This window comes from Oncorhynchus tshawytscha, linkage group LG03, assembly GCF_018296145.1.
Source record: "Oncorhynchus tshawytscha isolate Ot180627B linkage group LG03, Otsh_v2.0, whole genome shotgun sequence".
NCBI classification, from domain to species: Eukaryota; Metazoa; Chordata; class Actinopteri; order Salmoniformes; family Salmonidae; genus Oncorhynchus; species Oncorhynchus tshawytscha.
Genome location: NC_056431.1, coordinates 42,266,925 through 42,289,942, shown reverse-complemented (window position 1 = coordinate 42,289,942; position 23,018 = coordinate 42,266,925). Strand labels below are relative to the sequence as shown.

General features: G+C 42.4%; 1 protein-coding gene across 3 annotated transcripts; it reads left to right on the top strand.

The window, feature by feature from the left end:
• Window positions 1-1,776: 1,776 nt before the first annotated feature.
• LOC112235870 (WD repeat, SAM and U-box domain-containing protein 1) lies at window positions 1,777-22,839 on the top strand. Of its 3 annotated transcripts, none has more exons than XM_024404421.2 (12): window positions 1,777-1,907; window positions 2,139-2,558; window positions 4,214-4,401; window positions 6,638-6,724; window positions 8,462-8,555; window positions 9,232-9,265; window positions 9,437-9,477; window positions 9,574-9,680; window positions 10,406-10,432; window positions 11,681-11,866; window positions 20,834-20,968; window positions 22,054-22,839. In XM_024404421.2, exons 2-12 carry the CDS (start codon window positions 2,161-2,163, stop codon window positions 22,203-22,205), a joined length of 1,449 nt encoding a protein of 482 aa, XP_024260189.1. In that variant the 5' UTR covers window positions 1,777-1,907; window positions 2,139-2,160; the 3' UTR covers window positions 22,206-22,839. The 3 variants fall into 3 exon arrangements, with proteins under 3 accessions (XP_024260189.1, XP_024260203.1, XP_024260197.1); XM_024404429.2 differs by having other exon boundaries at window positions 1,819-1,897; XM_024404435.2 differs by lacking the exon at window positions 10,406-10,432.
• The last annotated feature ends 179 nt before the right edge of the window (window positions 22,840-23,018 follow it).

The following is a 23,018-nucleotide window of genomic DNA, read 5'->3' as shown; positions in this document are numbered from 1 at the left end:
AACCTGTCTCCTCCTTCAGCTACACTGATTGAAATGGATTTAACAAGTGCTATCAATAAGTGATCACAGCTTTCACCTGGTCAGTCTGTCATGGAAAGAGGTGTGCAAAACATAAGCCTGGTATTTAGCAATGTAATTTGAATGTCATCGGATTATTACTAGATTTGCCTAAAGAGTCTATATGAGTTCAGGTGGGCGATCTTGCTTCAGAAAACAAAGACAGGAGGGGTGCTCAACAATGACAAAAATCATGAAATGGGCTTCCCAAGAAAAACTTCCAAAAGGACTAATTTGAGGTGGAAATTATTTGGAGCACTCAAAAAAATAAAAATTGGGGGGGACTCTTGTCTCCAGAGTCAGACACCCAATTATCACAAATAACCTATGTTTGCTGAACAAAAATATGAACACAACAATTTGAAAGATTTTACTGAGTTACAATTCATATAAGGAAATCGGTCAATTGAAATCAATTCATTGGGCCTAAATCTATGGACTTTACATGACTGGGAATACAGATATGCATCTATTGGTCACAGATAAGACACGGTAGGTGCATGGATCATAAAACCAGTCAGTATGTGGTGTGACCGACATTTGCCTCATACAGTGTGACATCTTCACATTGAGTTGATCAGGCTGTTGATTGTGGCCTGTGGAATGTTGTCCCACTCTTCAATAGCTGTGTACAATTGCTGAACATGGGCTGGAACTAGAACACGCTGTCGTACATGTCGATCCAGAGCACCCCAAACATGCTCAATTGGTGACATGTCTGGTGAGTATGCAGGCTATTGAAGAACTTGACATTTTCAGATTTTAGGAATGATCAGCATTATCATGCTGAAACATGAGACTATGGTGACGGAAGAAAGGCACAACAATGGGCCTCAGGATCTTGTCACTGTATCTCTGCATTCAAATGGCCATTGATAAAATGCAATTGCAAGTTGTCAGTAGCTTCTACCTGCCCATACCATAACCCCACTGCCACCATGGGGCACTCTGTTCACAACCTTGACATCAGCAAACTGCGGTTGAGAGGCCTGTTGAACGTACTGTCAAATTCTTTAACATTGTTGGAGGCGGCTTATGGTTAAGAAATTAACATTCAATTCTCTGGTAAGGACATTCCTGCAGTCAGCATGCCAATTGCACACTCCCTCAACACTTGAGACATCTGTGGTGTGACAAAACTACTCATTTTAGAGTGGCCTTTTGTCCTCGGCAAAAGATGCACGTGTGTAATAATGATCATGCTGTTTAATCAGCTTTTTGATATGTCACACCTGTCATGTGGATGGATTACCTTGGCAAAGGAGAAATGTTCACTAACAAGGATGTAAAAAAAATGTGCACAACATTTGAGTGTGCATTGACAATTTCTGGATTATTTTATTTCAATTCGTGAAACATGGGACCAATACTTGGTGCATTTATATTTTTGTTCAGTGTATCAGTATCGACAAGGCCTATTGATTAACGAGACTCAACGAGACTTTCTCGTATTATTTTGTTCTATAATTTGTCATTTACCTTGAAACATTTTATTTTCTTACACTGTCTCAATGGGCCACTACACTGTAAATAGGAAGTGCAATGGCTCAAGTCACTCTTGACGTCAACGTCAGTCACCTGCCCGCATCCTGTACAATGGATTAAAGTGAGCTAAAATAACTACATCTCTGCTTTTTAAATTTTATTAAGTGCTCCAACTCCTTTCTACCTCGAAAGAGTCAATTGGATATTTGAGAAACATGTTCGTAAATACAAGGACATTTTCCAGTGTCATATAACAACTTCCAATGTCACGTGTTGAGCAATCGGTCATGAGGTTTATTGTGTACAAAAGGTAAGCGCCACCTGTCACCAACAGCACAAGGTCATCTGATAACAGGTAAAGAAAGGTAAGACTGTTTTCAAAGATTCATATTGTTAATATTGACAAATCTAAAACTATCAGTAACAAAACGCCTTTGTCTGATTTAACACCTGCACACATGAAAGTAGTACCTACCTACCTGATTTTGGTGTATTATTCTATATCCAGTGATATACATACAGAATTTCGGTTCCGTTAATGCCTGGGTGATTTGCGCCACCTAGTGTAAACTAAGGTTGGTCACTTTTATTTACAGGAAGAGCATCTACCGTGACAAAATGGTGTCATTAATCTGCACGCTCCAGGACCATCGAGATGAAGTATATTGGTGCGCGTTCTCCCCCACACTACTGGCGACTTGCTCCGGGGATAAGACCATACGCATCTATAACACCAATGACTTCTCGGAGTTGCCGTTTTCGCCTCTGTCAGGCCATCGCTATGGAGTTCACTGCTGCAGTTTCAGTGTATGTGGCACCTACCTGTTCACCTGTTCCACAGACGCTTTAACTATCATTTGGAGTATGGCAACAGGTGAGGTAAAGACGAAATTTGAACATCCTGGAGGCAGCCCAGTCAGGGTGTGCTCACTGTCTCCCGACTCCTCTCTCCTGCTGTCAGGGGCATCAGATGGAACCTTGGCCCTTTGGGATTTCCACTCTAAGAAATTACGCAAGTAGGTTATAGATCATGAGACAAATCCCTATATTGCATTGTACCATTCAAAGGTTTTTCTTTATTTTTTAGTATTTTCTACATTGTAGAATAATAGTGAAGACATCAAAACTATGAAATAACACATGGAATCATGTAGTAACCAAAAAAGTGTTAAATCAAAATATATTTGAGATTCTTCAAAGTGGCCACCCTTTGCCTTGATGACAGCTTTGCACACTTGGCATTCTCCCAGCCACCTTCATGAGGTAGTCACCTGGAATGCATTGTAATGAACAGGTGTGCCTTGTTAATAGTTCATTTGTGGAATGTCTTTCCTTCTTAATGCGTTTGAGCCAATCAGTTGTGTTGTGACAAGGTAGGTGGGGATAGCCCTATTTGGTAAAAGACCAAGTCCATATTATGGCATGATCAGCTCAAATAAGCAAAGAGAAACAACAGTCCATCATTACTTTAAGACATGAAGGTCAGTTAATCTGGAAAATGTCAAGAACTTTGAACGTTTCTTCAAGTGCAGTTGCAAAAACCATCAAGCGCTATGATGAAACTGGCTCTCATGAGGACTGCCACAGGAAAAGAAGACCCACAGTTACCTCTGCCGCAGAGGATATGTTTATTAGAGTTAACTGCCCCACAGATTGCAGCCCAAATGAATTCTTCATAGAGTTCAAGTAACAGACATATCTCAACATCAACTGTTCAGAGGAGACTGCGTGAACCAGGACTTCATGGTCGAATTGCTGCAAAAAAAAAACACTAAAGGACACCAATAAAAATTAGACTTGCTTGGGCCAAGAAACACGAGCAATGGACATTAGACCGGTAGAAATCTGTCCTTTGGTCTGATGAGTCCATATTGGAGATTTTTGGTTCCATCCGCTGTGTCTTTGTGAGATGCAGAGTAGGTGAACGGATGATCTCCGCATGTGTGGTTTCCACCGTGGAGCATGGTGGAGGAGGTGTGATGGTGTGGGGGTGCTTTGCTGATGACAGTGTCAGTGATTTATTTAGAATTTAAGGCCCAATTAACCAGCATGGATACCACAGCATTCTGCAGCGATAGTCCATCCCATCTGGTTTGGGCTTAGTGAGACAATCTTTTTTTTTCAACACGACAATGACTCAACACACCTCCAGGTTGTGTAAGGGCTATTTGACCAAGAAGGAGAGTGATGGAGTGTTGCATCAGATGACCTGGCCTCCACAATCACCCGACCTCAACCCAATTAAGATGATTTGGGATGAGTTGGACTGCAGAATGAAGGAAAAGCAGCCAATAAGTTCTCAGCATTTGTGGGAACTCCTTCAAGATTGTTGGAAAAGCATTCCAGGTGAAGCTGGTTGAGAAAATGCCAAGAGTGTACAAAGCTGCCATCAAGGAAAAGGGTGTCTAATTGGAATAATCTATGTTTTGATTTGTTTAACACTTTTTTTGGTTACTACATGATTCCATATGTGTTAATTAATAGTTTTGATGTCTTCACTATTATTCTACAATGCAGAAAATAGTAAAATAAAGAAAAACCCTTGAATGAGTAGGTGTGTCCAATCTTGAATAAAGCATTGTATTGCTTGTCCTCATTTCTCCAACCTAATACGTGTATATAGGCCTACTCTTTAAAATGGTACGTCATATTCCACTGTTCAACTTCCCAGATCTAAGGCCGTGACAGAGGCCACGGTGATGGCGTGCTGCTTCACTCCGTGTGGTCAGATGTTTGTGACAGGATGTACATCTGGAGATATCAAAGTGTGGGATTTGGACATGAAGCAGCTCTATGCACAGAGGGATGCCCATGATATGGGGGTGGCCTGCTGCCATTTTGCACCCCAGTTTGACATTGGTAAGATGAGCACAGCATAGTTACCTCATTCCCTGATCCTCTCATTGAGTCACTGTTCTCTTCAACAAATTGGGATAGTGCCCAGTTGAGGTATCATGTGTAAGGAAAAAACACACATACAGTACCGGTCAAAGGTTTGGACACACCTACTCATTCATGGGTTTTTCTTTATTTTGACTATTTTCTATATTGTATAACAATAGTGAAGACATCAAAACTATGAAATAACACATTGAATCATGGAGTGACAAAAAGTGTTAAACAAATCAAAATATATTTTAGATTCAAAGTAGCCACATTTTCTCAACCAGCTTCACCTGGAATGCTTTTCCAACAGGAGTTCCCACATATACTAGGCTCCTGAGTGGCGCAGTTGTCCAAGACACTGCATTTCAGTGCAAGAGGTGTCACTGCAGTACCTGGTTCAAATCCAGGCTGCATCACATCCAGCCGTGATTGGGAGTCCCATAGGGCATTGAACAATTGGCCCAGTGTCGCCCGGGTTTGGCCTGGGTTTTTCATTCACTCTACGGTCCAACTCATCCCAAACCATCTCAATTGGGTTGAGATCGGTTGATTGTGGAGGCCTTTTACCAGGTAGGCCAGTTGAAGTCTCATTTACAACTGCGACCTGGCCAAGATAAAGCAAAGCAGTGCGACAAAAACAACAACACACGACATGGATAACGTACACAATAGACAAATCTGTATACAGTGAAGTAAGGAGGTGAGGCAATAAATAGGCCAATAGTGGCAAAGTAATTACAATTTAGCAATTGATAGAGTGATAGATGTGCAGATGAGGATGTGCAAGTACAAATACTGATGAGGTAGGTAGTTGGTTGGATTTATTTACAGATGGGCTGTGTACAGCCGCAGCGATCGGTAAGCTGCTCTGACAGCTGACGCTTAAAGTTAGTGAGGGAGATATGTCTCCAACCTCCAACTAACTTTAAAACAGTTATAGAGTTGTTAATGGCTGTGATAGGAGAAAACTGAAGATGGATCAACAACATTGTAGTTACTCCACAATACTAACCTAAATGACAGAGTAAAAAGAAGAAAGCCTTTACAGAATCAAAATATTCCAAAACATGCATCGTGTTTGCAACAAGGCACTAAAGTAAAACTGCAAAAAATGTGGCAAAGAAATTAACTTGGTCTTGAATTCAAAGCATTATGTTTGGGACAAATCAACACAACTCATCACTAAGTACCACTCATATTTTCAAGCATGGTGGTGGCTGCATCATGTTATGGGTATGTTTGTCATCGGCAAGTACTAGGGAGTTTTTTTAGGATAAAAATACATGTAATAGAGCTAAGCACAGGCAAAATCCTAGAGGAAACCTGGTTCAGTCTGCTTTCCAACAGACACTGGGAGACAAATTCACCTTTGCAGCAGCACAATAACCTAAAATACAAGGCTTACCAAGACAACATTGAATGTTCCTGAGTGTCCAAGTTCAAGTTTTGACTTAAATCGGCTTGAAAATCTATGGCAAGACTTGAAAATGGCTATCTAGCAATGACCAACAACCAACTTGAGCTTGAATATTTTTTTAAAGAATATTGTGAAATAGTGTACATTCCAGGTTTGCAAAGCTCTTAGACTTACCCAGAAAGACTCACAGCTGTAATCACTGCCTAATGTAATTCTAACATGTACTGTATTGATTCAGGGGTTTGAATACTTATGTAAATGAGATATTTCTATATGACATTTTTTGTAAATTTTCAAAAATTGCAAAAAAATTTTTTTTCACTTTGTCATTACGGGGTGTGTAAATGAGTGAGGGGGAAAACTATATATATTGATTTTGAATTTGGGCTGTAACACAACGAAATGTGGAATGAGTCAATGGGTATGAATACTTTCTGAAGACACTGTAGATCAGTATTTGTATTTATTTCCTACAGTCTTTTTAGATGTTCCACCCGCTCTCAGCTAATCATTTATTAAACTGGTGAAACATTTATTTACTCTTTAATCAATCATTAACATGAGTTCCTATTATCAATGCAATCCATTTAAGATTGTCAGAGTTGAATTCTAGAAATTGCCTGAAATGTATTATCAATGTTGCCCAGCACTTCAAATGATAGGCAACAACCATTTGTGTCCTCCTATTGTGATGGGGTTTTATTATGAGGGTTATTGCCTGGTTTGTAAACAAGTTAACATTGTTATTCTGATGGAGGGCCAATGTGCCGCGTTTGTTCCTCTGCTCCACAGATTTCAGTTCGGTCGAGTTTCGATTGGCCTCCTGTGGACAGGACAGTCAACTGAAGGTATGGATCGTATCTCAGCATGGTGCAGCAGGTAAGCTGGCCTGGCCTCCATTCACCCCAGTCTCTCTCTCTCTCTCACTCTCTCTTCTCTCTCTCTCGAAAAGATAGGGAGCAGCATCAACAACCTTGAATTATCTGAACTGAAAAAAATAATTGCATTAGTTTAGAACAAACCGCATCAGTACCTTTCCATATGAACATTTTAATAAATGTATCCAAACTTTGTTTAAAGTCTGTTTACGGTATTTTCAACACATACTAGTTAAAGAGTCCAATATGCTGGTCTCTGTTCTAGATGTGTGTATATCTGTATATATACGGTACCAGTCAAGTTTGGACACACAAAGTTTTTCTTTATTTTTACTATTTTCTGTATTGTAAGATAATAGTGAAGACATCAAAACTATGAAATAACACACATGGAATTATGTAGTAACCAAGAAAGTAGCCACCCTTTTCCTTGATGACAGCTTTGCACACTCTTGGCATTCTCTCAACCAGCTTCACCTGGAATGCTTTTCCAACAGTCTTGAAGGAGTTCCTACACATGCTGAGCACTTGTTGGATGCTTTTCCTTCACTCTGCGATCCATCTCATCACCAACCGTCTCAATTGGGTTGAGGTCGGGTGATTGTGCAGGCCAGGTTATCTGATGCAACACTCCATCACCCTCCTTCTTGGTCAAATAGCTCTTACACAGCCTGGAGGTGTGTTGGGTCATTGTCCTATTGAAAAACAAATGATAGTCCCACTAAACCCAAACCAGATGGGATGGCATATCACTGCAGAATGCTGTGGTAGCCATGCTGGTTAAGCATGCCATAAAATCACAGACAGTGTCACCACCCCGCACCACCTCCTCCATGCTTCACGGTGGGAACTACACATGAGGAGATCATCCGAAACAGCTGTTCCTGGGTGAGCCGTGTGTCCAGAGTGGTGTTCCACATGGATGTGTTGTGGTGCCTTTGTCCTAGAGCAGCAGACACAGGACACTGAAGGGAGCACACAGAAACACAGGGAATGAAACCAGAGAACACGCACCTCTCACAGGCTGCAGAATAGGCCGCCTGCTGCAAAGTACAGGCCCTGGTGCTGTGCCTCGCCTGGTTATTGTTCCACATTCCCAGGAAATTGTCCTTTGCAGATGGGCTTAGCCGCATGGGTGGAATTTTTATTGTCATAATTTTTCAGTTCTCTTTTGTGTCAGTAACCTTTCAATTCAACTGGCATTCTGCTTCTGCTTCCTGTAGCCAATGTGTTATTATTCATGCGTTTCCTCCTTAATTGTCCTGTAGCGTTTTTTGTTGTTGTTGTGTGTTTTAGAAAGAAAAAAAACATTTCTATCTTTATCTCTTCATTCACTGTGAATTTTAATAGCCACATGGCCATCACTACTTACTCAGCCTGTAAAGGCTCAATTAAAAAGAAGCAATTAGAGATTTTGAGTGACTTGCCAGCAGGGAAAGAATGTCATGTAGATAAGATGAATTTGAAAAGGGACAACAGCCTTACCACAGTGCTCAGTTGTCAACCTGCAAACACAATGTGGCATTACTGAATTGGAATGTAGTGTGTGTATGTGTGTGTGTGTGTGTGTGTGTGTGTGTGTAGCCAAATCCTAAATTAACAGTCAGTTGTTAATCCAACTGTGTTTGTGGTCATGGGAAGGGTTCCAGGGATGTTCAGAGGGGTGGTCAGTGTGACACACAGCCAGTGGGTGCGAGGTCTTCTCTACATGAGGTCTTTGTGTGTTATTGATTCCCAGCCTGTGAGATGAAGCTGCTCCACACTCTGACTGGTCAGTCGGCCCCTGTGCTCTCCTGTGCCTTCTCTTCTGATGGTGAGCTGCTTGTCTCAGGGTAAGACCGTCCGTCCTCCATGTATGCTCTGATGTTAGTCCTCTCATGACCCTTAACCCTAACCATAGCTCTGGTCCAGGGCGTTTTGTGCGGGTGGCGAGCTGCATGAACACCCTGGACCAGAGCTATCCTAACGCAAGCCGCACGAACGCCTTAGACCAGACCCACTTGGCACACACTGGTTGAATCAACGTTGTTTCCACATCATTTCAATGACATTACGTTGAACCAAAGTGGAATATGCTTTGACGTCTGTACCCAGTGGGGACTACCCTAACACTCATTTTGGCATAGCCTTAATGCTACTCTAGGGTACTTACAGGAATAATTACAGTCATAGCATCACTGTAATGTAAGGTGTGACCAAATAATTCTATACATCCCTATTCAGTAGGAATAAGCCTCTGTTGGTATAATCAGGTAGAAACATCCATTGCTGCTTTTAAATACTGCTGTTATCCTATTGTACCACTAGGGGGCTCTACTCTCTACTCTGTTACAACATTCTGCTCTGAGTGAGGCTTCAATCTCATTCATGCTCGTGTTTGTTTAGTGAAGTAGCAGTTTTTGCTTATTTTCTGCACATAATGGGAAAATACAATTTGTTTGTATCTTGTACTGATGAGCTGTTGAGAAAAATAAATACATGTAATCACTCTTACGTGTTCTTCAACAGCTCAGTGGATAAAACGGTGACCGTGTACAATGCGGTATGTAAAACACAATCTTGGGTGTGGTCTTAGTAAGTTGTTTTGCTTTTTAAACAGATGTATCCGTCCACACTAACACCACTGCTTCCCGTGTACAAATCACAGTCTCTAAACAGTGAGAAATGCCAGACATTCTTCTTTGTCAATTTTTGTTCATCTCTTCCTTTGTAGAGCGATGGAGTCCTCCTTCACACTTTGAAACGCCATGAGAGGTACCAGCATGACCTGCCTGTTACTCTCTGACATTTGATAACTCACTGGAATTGCATGCATCAAAGACACTGAATTCCCGTGCCTCCCTCTCTTAGCTTTGTGACAGCCTGTGCCTTCTCTCCAACCCTGCCCTGGATAGCTACTGGCTCCATGGACAAGAAGGTCAACGTGTGGAGGATAGCAGATAGAGATAGCGGGCAGGGTAGGTAGTAGCCTGCTGTACTCTAATGTACCAATCAAAGCCCAGCAGCCATTTTGTGTGAGCCAGGCAGCCAGTTCCACAGGGAGTGTAGTGTGAATGTAGCCCCAGCGGGAGAAGCTCTTCTGGGAGAGCTGGAGGAGGAGTACTGTGCGTGCTCTGCTGACAGGGCCAGACTAAAAGTAAAAAAATATAGAGGAAGATGTGTTTCCAATTACATCATCAACCAGTTTCTAGACAATTTGTATGCAGTTGGTTAACATCACATGATGCACACCCATGATGTCATGGGAAACACTTATCTTCTATATTTTCTACTACAAAACATAAACTGCCCATTTGATGTTTGGGTGGTGCTGGAGATGATGAATAGGAAGTAGAATTATTATTTTATTTTTTCCCCCCCTTTAATGGTCATTAGCAGGCTGGCTCTGAACCTAGGTGATGCGATCCATAATGACCTTGTTTAACCTCTAAGCCCCACAGTGCCACACTTGCAGAGGGCCCAATGGAGAGACAGAGATAAATCAGGTGAAATGTCGTAAACACTCAGGAAATGAAGCCGTGTCTGCAGACATCAGGGGGCCAAGCTAGACTAGAGTATTCAACAGAGGGTTTCCTTCTGAGAGTAGGCATGTTGACGGAGCACATTCCAAGCTCTCCCTCTTGCTCTGTGTACACAATCTCCTTTGAATGTGATTCATCTTGCGTTTTCTTGTGACTTCTAGCTCAACCCAGGAACCCCTCGTGCCAAGGTAAGAACACACAGAGAAATGTCTTCTCATTCGTTCCAGTGCACGATGGGACGGTCAGGAGCAGAAGTCTCCAGATACTGGCCACAGATGCTGATCTTTGGTTAGTTTAGCATTTACCCCACTAATGGGGTTAGGATTAGGGGAGCTGATCCTAGATCTGTACGTAGGGGAGCTGGAGCCAGATGCTGGGCCAATAAATGGATGAAATGTCTGGAGGAGGCATTAAAATAAACGATGAGGACTTGTAAAGTGACAGATGACGAGGAGGAGCCAGTTCAAGAGTGGAACCTTTCCAGATAAAAAAAGAACCCTCTCTTGGCAGAGCTTCCCTAAACACCCCCAGTCAGCTAGGCTCCCAGAAGCTTCAAGGATATTGACATGACCTTCCCCTGAGTCCCAAATAGAGTGCACTACTTTTGACTAGGTCTGTAGGGTGCCATTTGGGATGCAGCCTCAGATTCCCATCTCTGTGGGACTGTGAAGGGGGAGGTGTTACCGTACAGTGCAGGCAGATTTGATAAGAGGCCACTTACTGTTCTGGTGCATTTTGGTTGATAGTGTTGGTGCTGTTTCACATAACATCATTAAGCCTCCATCCACATGTATGCTTCTGAGAGGGAAATTCAGTGGGGAAGTCAGTGGTATTTTGGCCTGAGGGGCAAGGAAACGATTGTGAATGACTGGGATAACAGATAGCGAGAGATGGAGGGTGACGTGAAGGGAGCGAGAGAGGTGAGGAAAAGCGAACAATGCCACGTTAATGTGAAATATCACTCAGCTGCTTAATGATAAACACTCCATGCTTTACATTTCCTACGTGGTGTCATTAGCAAGCGCAGTACACAACACTGTGCGTTTTATCTTGACGATACATGAAAAATGATAGCCGCTCGCACAATGTCATGTGAAGGTTGCCTCTGACGAACAGTGTGCCTGCAAAGGCCAGAAAAACACAACCTTGTCGGGGGGAGGGAGGCTCCGAAGCTGATAAATATTCCCAGGGCATGCAAATGTGATTTAATGCACTGTTGATAAAAAGAGGATGTATAGTTTGGTGACAGGTTAGGAATCACTGGTTGGTCATTTGCTATCAGCACTGATGGAAGGTCTTCTTTGTGTGGGATGTGTGGTATGTGTTTGTAGGGATCTGATAAGTAGTATTGCAGGAGACGGCGGGGGTGAAGGACTCAAGGAGGGGGCATGTGGGAAGGCCCTTCCTCCCTTCCTGTGTTTGTGTGTGTCCCACAGGAGCAGGAAGGAAGCTGTCAGGTCACTCCAGGCTGCTGGTGAGCGACTGGTCCGAGGAGGATGTGTTGGCCTGGCTGAGCGAGGAGGGTCTGGAAGAGCTGGTCACAACCTTCACAACCAATAACATAGACGGGCCTGAGCTGCTCTGTCTGACCAAGGAGACCCTGGCCTCAGAGCTAAGCATTGGTAAGGACATGGAATTCACAACTAGGGTTGCAAAATTCTGGTAACGTTCCCCAAATTACCAGATTTTCCAGAAACCCGGGTTCAGTGTTTCTCCTATATATTTTTTTGCAAAGGTGGGGTATGGGGGGGGATACTTTTTGTTGTAGGAGTTTGAGAAGAGCTGACAGGTAATGTTGCAGCGTGAAAGCTAATTTCCTGCAGTTCTGCACATTTTGCAATGGCTAATTCTGTATTCTTATGCTCAAACATTGTAACCAAATCAATGGGGACCCTAATCAGGGACCCTAAGCATGTGCTCTGCGTGCTCGGTCGGTAATCCAGCCATGCCAAAAGTACTCGGAAAATCATTTTATTTATTGGTTTAATCGTTTTAGCTTTTATTCTGGTGATTTGTAGTTCTCAAAGATTATATATATATATATATCTCTAATGTAAATAGATATGTATGTAAATTATATTTTCTACAAATTTTCTGACTGCTTCTAGTCATTTAAATTTACACTGAAGGTGTTTTTCCATCCAGATTAATTTAGTAAAAAATGTGGGTGTGGCAACAGTTTAACAGTGGTTGCAGCGGGGAAACTCTGCGGGTTGGAAGATTCCCGGAATCAGGACATCCACAATCCTCCAACTATGATTTCTGTAAAACCCTTTTGCCACCCTACCTACAACACAACACACAGATCCCAGGCATGTCTCACCAGGGGCCCCGGCAGGGGTTTTGGGCCCCATGAAAAGATATCACATTGGGCCCCACCACCACAGGCCACACCAACCCTGCGCAATTGCTGTAACCACACACCTCCAGAACCCAATCGACCCATTCAACACTTTAAATAACTCTACCTTTGCAGGCTTGCAACTCTCTTTTAGTCTAATATTTACTGTACAACGTTTACTGACAGTGAGCTGTGAAAATATAACACTGTGCAGACCTGCACGCAACATTCTGCATTCAGTGGAATTCACTATTTGATGCAAGACTGATACCCTCTATAGGAAATGTGCTAAAGGCCATCTTTTACAGTCTAAATGTAATGCTAATGGTACAATTCTTGAATGGAAAGTTCTCTGAACATGAATGAATAACCTCTTCAATTCAAATAAATGAACATTATCATGCCTGTGGGCATCGCGTGTAGTGATCCGATACCCATAGCCATGCCATTTAACAGTTATCACTGGCCCATGCTCAGCTTTACTCGCAAAGAGTGAGCCTTCTTGCTAGCAAAGTCACTGATCAGCTTGTTTTTCAACATCCTCAATTTGTTTGTCTCTTTCTGTGCACCTTCTCTCTGTGCACCTTCCCTCATCATCTGCATTTAAAAAAAACGTATTTTCTTTTTATTTCACCCTTATTTAACCAAGTAGGCCAGTTGATTACAAGTTCTCATTTACAACTCCGACCTGGCCAAGATAAAGCAAAGCAGTGCGACACAAACAACACAGAGTTACACATGGGATAAGAAAACGTACAGTCAATAACACAATAGAAAAATATATGTCAGTGTGTGCAAATGTAGTAAGATTAGGGAGGTAAGGCAATAAATAGGCCACAGTGGCGAAATAATTACAATTTAGTATTAATACTGGCGTGATAGATGTGCAGATGATGATGTGCAAGTAGAGATACTGGGGTGCAAAAGATCAACAAGAAAAAAACAATATGGGGATGAGGTAGTTGGGTATGCTATTTACAGATGGGCTGTGTACAGGTACAGTGATCGGTAAGCTGCTCTGACAGCTGATGCATAAAGTTAGAGAGGGAGATATAAGTGTCCAGTCATTGGCAGCAGAGAACTGGAAGGAAAGGCGACCAAAGGAGGAGTTGGCTTTGGGGATGACCAGTGAAATATATCTGCTGGAGCGCGTGCTACGGGTGGGTGTTGCTATGGTGACTAGTGAGCTGAGATAAGGTGGGACTTTACCTAGCAAAGATGACCGTTTAGCCAGTGGGTTTGGCAACGAATATGTAGCGAGGGCCAGCCAACGAGAGCGTACAGGTCGCAGTGGTGGGTAGTATATGGTGCTTTGGTGACAAAACGGATGGCACTGTGATAGACTACATCCATTTTGCTGAGTAGAGTGTTGGAGGATATTTTGTAAATGACATCGCCGAAGTCAAGGATCAGTAGGATAGTCAGTTTTACGAGGGTATGTTTGGCAACATGAGTGAAGGAGGCTTTGTTGCGAAATAGGAAGCCGATTTCAAGATTTCGTTTTGGATTGGAGATGCTTAATGTGAGTCTGGAAGGAGAGTTTTCAGTCTAACCAGACACCTAGGTATTTGTAGTTGTCCGACATATTCTAAGTCAGAACCGTCCAGAGTAGTGATGCTTGGCGGGCGGGTGGGTGGGGGCAGCAATTTGTTGTGGAGCATGCATTTAGTTTTGCTAGCATTTAAGCGCGGTTAGAGGCCACGGAAGTAGTGTTGTATAGCATTGAAGCTTGTTTGGAGGTTTGTTAACACAGTGTCCAAGGAAGGGCCAGATGTATACAGAATGGTTTTGTCTGCGTAGAGGTGGATCAGAGAATCACCAGCAGCAAGAGCGATATCATTGATATATACAGAGAAAAGAGTCGGCCCGATAATTGAACCCTGTGGCACCCCCATAGAGACTGCCAGAGGTCCGGACAACAGGCCCTCCAATTTGACACACTGAACTCTATCTGAGAAGTAGTTGGTAAACCGGGCAAGGCAGTCACTTGAGAAACCAAGGCTATGGAGTCTGCCGATAAGAATGCAGTGATTGAGTCGAAAGCCTTGGCCAGGTCGATAAAACGGCTGCACAGTACTGTCTTTTATCTATGGCGGTTATGATATCTTTTAGGATCTTGAGTGGCTGAGGTGCACCCATGACCAGCTCGGAAACCAGATTGCATAGTGGAGAAGATATGGTGGGATTCGAAATGGTCGGTTATCTGTTTGTTAACTTGGCTTTTGAAGACTTTAGAAAGGCAGGGCAGGATGGATATAGGTCAATAACAGTTTGGGTCTGGAGTGTCTCCCCCTTTGAAGAGGTCGATGACCGCGGAAGCTTTCCAATCTTTAGGGATCTCAGATGATACGAAAGAGAGGTTGAACAGCCTAGTTATACGGAGTTGCAACAATTTCGGCAGATAATTTTATAAAGAGAGGGTCCAGATTGTCTAGCCCAGCTGATTTGTAGGGAACCAGATTTTGCAGCTCTTTCAGAACATCACCTATCTGGATTTGGCGGAAGGAGAAGTGGGGGGCCCTTGGCAAGTTGCTGCGGGGGGTGCATAGCTGTTGGCCGGGGTAGGGGTAGCCAGGTGGAAAGCATGGCCAGCCGTAGAAAAATGCTTATTGAAATTCTCGATTATTGTAGATTTATCGGTGGTGACAGTGTTTCCTAGCCTCAGTGCAGTGGACAGCTGGGAAGAAGTGCTCTTATTCTCCATGGACTTTACAGTGTCCCAGAACCTTTTGGAATTAGTGCTACAGGATGCAAATTTCTGTTTGAAAAAGCTAGCCTTAACTTTCCTAACTGACTGTGTATATTGTTTTCTGACTTCCCTGAAAAAATGCATATCGCGGGGGCTATTCGATGCTAATGCAGTATGCCATAGGATGTCTTTGTGCTGGTCAAGGACAGTCAAGTCTGGAGTCAACCAAGGGCTATATCTGTTCTTAGTTCTACATTCTTTTGAATGGGGCATTTAAGATGGTGAGGAAAGCATTTTTAAAGAACAACCAGGCATCCTCTACTGACAGGATGAGGTCAATATCCTTCCAGGATACCCGGGCCGGGTCGATTAGAAAGGCCTGCTCGCTGAGGTGTTTTAGGGAGCGTTTGACAGTGATGAGGGGTGGTCGTTTAACCGCAGGCATTGAGGCAGTGATCACTGAGGTCCTGGTTGAAGACAGCAGAGGTGTATTTAGAGAGCAGGTTAGTCAGGATGATATCTATGAGGGTGCCCATGTTTACGGATTTATGGTTGTACCTGGTAGGTTCCTTGATAATTTGTATGAGATTGAGGGCAACTAGCTTAGATTGTAGGACGGCCGGGGTGCTAAGCATATCCCAGATTAGGTCACCTTACAGTATGAACTCTGAAGATAGATGGGGGGCAATCAATTCACATGGTGTCCAGGGTACAGCTGGGGGCTGAGGGGGTCTATAACAAGCGGCAACAGTGAGAGACTTATTTCTGGAAAGGTGGATTTTTAAAAGTAGAAGCTCGAACCGTTTGGGCACAGACCTGGATAGTATGACAGAACTCAGCAGGCTATCTCTGCAGTAGATTGCAACTCCACCCCTTTTGGCAGTTCTATCTTGATGTAAAAGGTTGTAGTTGGGGATGGAAATTTCACGGCGTTCAGAAAGCTAGTGGGCCGTGCCTAGCAGATTGGTCATTGGTACTGCCGGCACTGTCTTTCACCTCTTCCTCCACTTCCACACTCCTCCATGACAAAACTGTATCACTTGAAGAGGGTCCTGGCTCTGTAGTGTGCTTGACGCAAATGATAGTATATCCTATAATATAATAACATTTGTAATAACATCATAATCAACATTTCAGTTGCTATTTCAGTTACTTTAATGACTTAAATCAACTTCATGCACCACAGAAAAAAATTAAGCAGCACTGAAAACTGCAGAATATTGACCCAAATTACCTACAGTTGCATATTCCCACCACTAGATGTCAGTAAACTACCATATTTCAGTCTGCATCAAAGCCATGGAGACTTACCTTGGCCATATGATTTGAAGGTATTATTTTAACATTGGCTGTCACTTATACAGACTGAGTCACTCAATGCTTCAAACTGTCCAGCATCCAATACAGTCTATAGGCTGTTTTTGTTTCATATAATGATCATTATGTGGAAAAATAATTAGTGTTTGAATTCTTATCATTGAAAAAGGGTTGAATCATTTTCATTTTTTTCATAATAATAAAAAAAGAAATTCCCACGCACTATGCCAACTGACATGTCATTCAACACAATGCTGCTCACCTTCTTTTTCAGTTGGGAGACAGGGCTGGTTCAGGGGTATGGGGATGGGGAGACAGGGCTGGTTCAGGGGTATGGGGAGACAGGGCTGCTGAGCCTGAGGCTGCATCTGTTTGGCCTGACACCAGGCAGGGACAACTGATTTAGTATGAATATCTTGCTAAAGGTTTACCTGCAATGATTAAATGTCATCTAAAAGATGAGTGAAATGTAAACACCCTGTGAAGATGTTATGTAACTAATGTTAGGGGAGCAAAAGTAGCCTATTTCACTATTTGCTAACAGGTTAATTTTCACCAGTCACAGACTACACCCATCTTTCTTTGTGAAAAATTGGGTGACAGTATCACCCTTTCTTTCCTCTCTCCTGTCTTTTCTTTCTTTTCGTTTTTGTAAACCAGATTTTTCTTTAGGAAGCTGAGACATGATGCTCCAGCGGTACTCCTCACTCGCAATTCACTGCTAGCAAGTACCGTTCACACCTGGTTTGGGGGCAGGACCATGTAAATAGAGGGTGTGAAAAAGAAACCGTTTAGTTTTATTAGTACAATTGTAAATAAATTATTATATTAATGATGAAAGTTTATTAATTTAATATTGAAAAAAATGTACCAAATGTCCCGGCCATGCGGCGCCCCTGTGTCTGACCTGTGACCTGGTATCTCCATTCCTCGTTAGTAATGAAGGGACCCAGGATACATAGGATTATTCTGGATTGTGCAATTCTGTTGGAATGGAATACATGCCACATAGGCTTTTATCTGGCTTCTAATATTCCCACAATGCTCCCCAAATCAAATTGTAATCTGCTTTGGGGCTGCCAAGGTGTGACATTACTACTTCCAAAATGTCCAATCGGAAATGACTTGCTTATATAATTAGCTTCAGACAAGTTCCCATCAGCCATCAGATGACCTTAGATGTTAAAATAGTTTGGACAGGACCTAGTGTCTTACATTTTCTATGGCATGCTATTACCTCAACCATCAATGTTAGAGAGAAAATTACATGTTTACTCTGTGTCTTCACTGTGATATGATTGAAATAGATAGTGCCATAAAGACTATAGTTTTCTGAATAAGTATTAATCATTACCGATGAATTGTTACTAAGGAAGCAATACATTGCTATGAATCCCCTTTCCATTCTGCTGTCCACACTAACCTACTGTAGGATTTCCTGAAGATGCTGTTTGTGGATACAGTGAAATAAATTAGATTCTTCACCACATCTCTGTAGAGGAGGGTTCCAAAACGGACAACCCCCCATTTTTTTTTTTGTTGGACATAAAAGACTGTAAAAACACCAAGTGATTTTAATTTTGGAAATCTGTTCCAAAGTATTCCCACGCATAATAGAAAGATACTGTGTATGTAATTGTATCGAAATATAAGCAAGGTTTGAAATTATACTTTTTTTTGTAAAATATATCTGTTTTGGCTTCTTGCGGTCAATATGAAGTCTACATATGATTTGTAATTATGTTCCGGCCCTCTGACCATCCGCTCAATAAATAAATTGTCCCACGGCTGCAACCTAGTTGATGATCCCTGCTGTAGGGGTTTAGGGTGAATTCTGTATCACACCCACAGAGAGAACAGCACCTCGGTGCAGCACAGTAGGACATGTGTTATCTCTAGGGACTAGCTTTTCTGGTACAACAATCCCCATCTACAGCAAACCTCAGTCTGCTGCATTACAGGTTTATGGTGGTTTGTCAATGTATCCCAATGTAGTCTTGGTCCTGTGATTGTCAATATGCAAATTGTGAGGGTAAGTTACAATGTGTATTTCGCAAGCAATCATGAATGTCACCATTTGCTGCAATGCAGTCACAAAGAAAGATACTGTAAATATTGCTCAGAGTTGAGCAATTCCCTTATCCACATTAGTTAATTGTATGACTAATGGGTTCAGCAAGTCTGATTGGACGTACACATTTTGATTGAGCACTTTTCCCCACTGGGATTTGACCTTTTGTGATTGCACTGCCCGATCTATCTATAGTGCTGCATCTGCACTGAGTTTCCTCCAATCACATTGGTTGAGTTTGCTCCCCATAGTCTCATGGGGCCCCTGATTGCAGGTGCTAGCTAATTAACTCTACAGAGACACTAAAGTCATGTGGTGCTGGGGTTTCTGTCTTTCACACCACCAACACAGTTTTCTGTCAGTTCCTAGCCTAAGCGCACGTGTGTGTGTGTGTGTTTGTGTGTGTTTAGATCTGTTTCCCTTGAGCACCAAGTCACTAGGCACTGGCAGAACTGTGATTAACAAACAGAGCATTCCATATGTAGGCGCAAGGTCTTCCACAGGAAGAGGTCTGATTGGGTTGCTGCTAGATGGTATGAAGCTACGGTAAAAATGTTGTATGTTCAGGTCGCATCGGGGAGAATGTTAGCTAACCCTAACCCTTTTCCTAACCTTAACCTAATTATCTTAACCTGCTACGTTAATTCTCCTAACCTGCTACGAAAAGTCACTTCTGTCCGTAGCTGTATACCATCTAGTCAAAACCGTCTGATTTGGGAGATGATCATTCCTTGGTATACATCCCAGACCCTGTCGAACTGCCTGACAATGAGGCCGTTTTCAGACTGCAGCTCAGTTCTGTTCCCCAGAGGCCCTAACTGAATCATCTACAATGCAGCCAAGAGGCGGACGGAGGCAGACGTCATTGTGTCTGGGGCTCTGTTTCACCATGCCAGAAAGGTGACGTGCTGCTCTAAATAAAAGTGGCCTACTGGTACCTGCTGTCGACATACTGGCACCACCGGAAAACCACATTTCTCTGGGCCTGGAGATGCACTATTCAAACCTATTCCGTTGGGTAACTGTAAGCTTTAGGAGTTACAATTATATTGAGCAGCGGTTGCTTTGCTGTGCCCCAAGTGATAGCGAACATCTTCCTGGCAACCATCTCTCTTCCTGTGGAAAATTCCAAGTTCCAACACCAATAACAGATTCAAGTGATCCTCAGGGATGACGTTCAGTTGCCTGCTGCTTTTGAAAAGCAGAGCTTTAAAACTGTCTACAGGCTTTGAATCATCAGTATTACCCTTTTGTTTCTGTGAAGATGGGTGAAGGAGAATCCCAGTCAGATTTATGCATCTGTCTCTTATCGGGGTAAGCCAGAAGAAAGGATTGCACATTTTATTGAACAGTAGATGCTGTCATTGGGTTTCCTAGCACAGATAATGAGGGCTTGTTTATGGAAGCACTGACACTGGCAGTTCCTCAGTTTGGCTTTACCCTTCACCAATGTCCACACACATGCTGTGTTAATTTCTAGGGAAATGTACTACTACCACAAATAACCATAAATATGACTTATCTATACAGGCTCAGACAATCAGAATGAGTTTTCCCTCACAAAAGGGCTTTATTACAGACAGAAAAACTCTTCTTCAGTTTCATCAGCTGTCCGGGTGACAGGTCTCAAACGATCCTACAGGTGAAGAAGCCGGATGTGGAGGTCCTGGGCTGGCGTGGTTACACTTATGGTAGAGAAATTAACATTCAATTCTCTGGCAACAGCTGTGGTGGACATTCCTGCAGTCAGCATGCCAATTGCACGCTCCCTCAACTTGACACATCTGTGGCATTGTGTTGTGGGACAAAACTGCATATTTCAGTGGCCCTTTGTCTCCAGAACAAGCTGCACCTGTGTATTTTTACATTTTTTATTTAACAATTGCCCGCTCCCAGCACAAGGTGCACCTGTGTAATGATCATGCTGTTTAATCTGCTTGTTGATATGCCACACGTCAGGTGGATGGATTATCTTGGCAAAAGAGAAATGCTCACTAACAGGGATGTAAACAAATTTGTGCACAACATTTAAGAGAAATACGTTTTTTTGTGCATATGGAACATTTCTGGGTTCTTTGATTTCAGCTCTTGAAACATGGGACCAACACTTTATGTGTTGCGTTTTATATTTTTGTCCAGTATAGTTTTGTATGTTGCCATTGTTTTTCTAGAGTCGGTGGGTCTCCGTGGTAAAGTCCTGAGGAAGGTGGAAGCTCTGAAGGCAGAGTTGACGGGACTAGACGCCCCAGATGAGTTCCTCTGTCCAATCACCAGAGAGGTGATGAAGGACCCTGTCATAGCTGCAGGTGAGGGAGAGGGCATGAAAACATCTGTCTCACAGGCTGTGTATTTTTTCCATTAATTGGCCTTTTGACCAATCTGATCAGCTCTGAAAAATCTGACTTGAAAAGATTTGTCAAGACTAATTAGTGGAAAAAAGTTGGGTTGCCGGTCTAAACGCAACCATACAGTGCATTCAGAAAATATTCAGAACCCTTCACTTTTTACACATTTTGTTACATTACAGCCTTATTCTAAAAAATGTCCCTCCACCTACACACAATGCCCCAGAATGACAAAGCAAAAACAGGTTTTTAGACATTTTTGCAAATGTGTTTAAAAAGAAAAATTAAATATCTGATTTACGATTCAGACCTTTTACTCAGTACTTTGTTTAAGCACCTTTGGCAGCAATTAAAGCCTCGAGTCTTCTTGGGTATGACGCTACAAACTTTGGCACACCTGTATTTGGGGAGTTTCTCGCATTCTTCTCTGCAGATCCTCTCAAGCTCTGTCAGGTTGGATGGGGCGTGTCGCTGCACAGCTATTTTCAGGTCTCTCCAGAGATGTTCAATCGGGTTCAAGTCCGGGCTCTGGCTGGGCCACTCAAGGACATTTAGAGTGTGTGTGCCTTTCCAAATCATGTCCAATCAACTGAATTTACCACAGGTAGACTCCATTAAAGTTGTAGAGACATCAAGGATGGTCAATGGAAACAGGATGCACCTGAGCTCAATATCGAGTCTCATAGCAAAGAGTCTGAATACTTATGTAAATAAGGTATTTGTTTTTTATTTTTAATACATTTGCAAACATTTAGAAAAACCTGTTTTCGCTTTGTCATTATGAGGTATTGTGTGTAGACTAAGAATTGTTTTTTAGAATAAAGCTGTAACGTAACAAAATATGGAAAAAGTAAGGGGGTCTGAATACTTTCCAACTGCACATGTCCTTGTTTGTCAATGCTAACGTAGCCAATTTGTTATTGTTAAAAGAAATATATATGTTGTTATATAAAATATATATATATCCAAATTACGTTATACTGTACGTAGCCTATAAAAGTAATTATGTCAATGTCTGATGTATAAAATGTGTCTGAAATCAACAGATGGATATTCCTATGAGAGAGAGGCCATTGAGAGTTGGATCAGCGCTAAGAACCGCTCCAGTCCCATGACCAACCTACCTTTACCAACCACTCTGGTCATGCCCAACAGAAGCCTGAAGACCGCTATTGGCCGTTGGACTGCCACTCAGTGATGGATTGGTGTACGAGTAATCAGTAATGCCTTACTCTGAAGCAGACTGTAAAATGAGGTCACCCAATTGTTTCCTATGAGAATACTCAGTGGTGCATTTGATGATCAGGAAGTGTCATTTCAGCATGTCGCCATCTTGATACATGAAGTTTTTGGAAACATTGCATGCGCAGTTTGAGCTACTCTAGGAAGTGACGGTGCAGGCTAGCTCAGTACTACCCCCTCTCATGGAGAACCTCAAGTTGAAGGCCAACCAGGTACTACAGGCTATCATTAGCAACTAAATGATCCTTAGAACTTTGTCTGTGTGTGATTTTAAAGGAATTGCTTCAAAGACATACATCCAGTGAAATAGAAATCATGTACCATGATTGTGTTTGGAAAAGGTTTTTATATCCACGAATATTTACCACAAAAATCCCCATTTCCCCATTCACTATAAATGGGGGATCTTGTTTTCTGGAAACAATGCCTGCAGTACTGTGGTCGGCCTTCAACTTGAAATCCTCAATGCGAAGGGGGCATTTCAGAATCAAGACAAATTTTTACAATGTAATCACTGACAATCAGTTCACTGCACAGTTCTATTACATACTTTTGATTAAACAAGGGTGATTATTCATGAATGAATGATATGTCGTTTGCCTGTGTGTGCCTTGTAAATTACTAGATCTTTACATCATTTGTGCAATAGGATTTTCTGGGAATAAACTAAATTGGAGTCGACGTTTATACTGTATATGCAGTATAAACATGTGGTTCTAAAATGTATTGTCTAACTTTGCTCTGGTCCAGGACGTTTAGTGTGCATTCA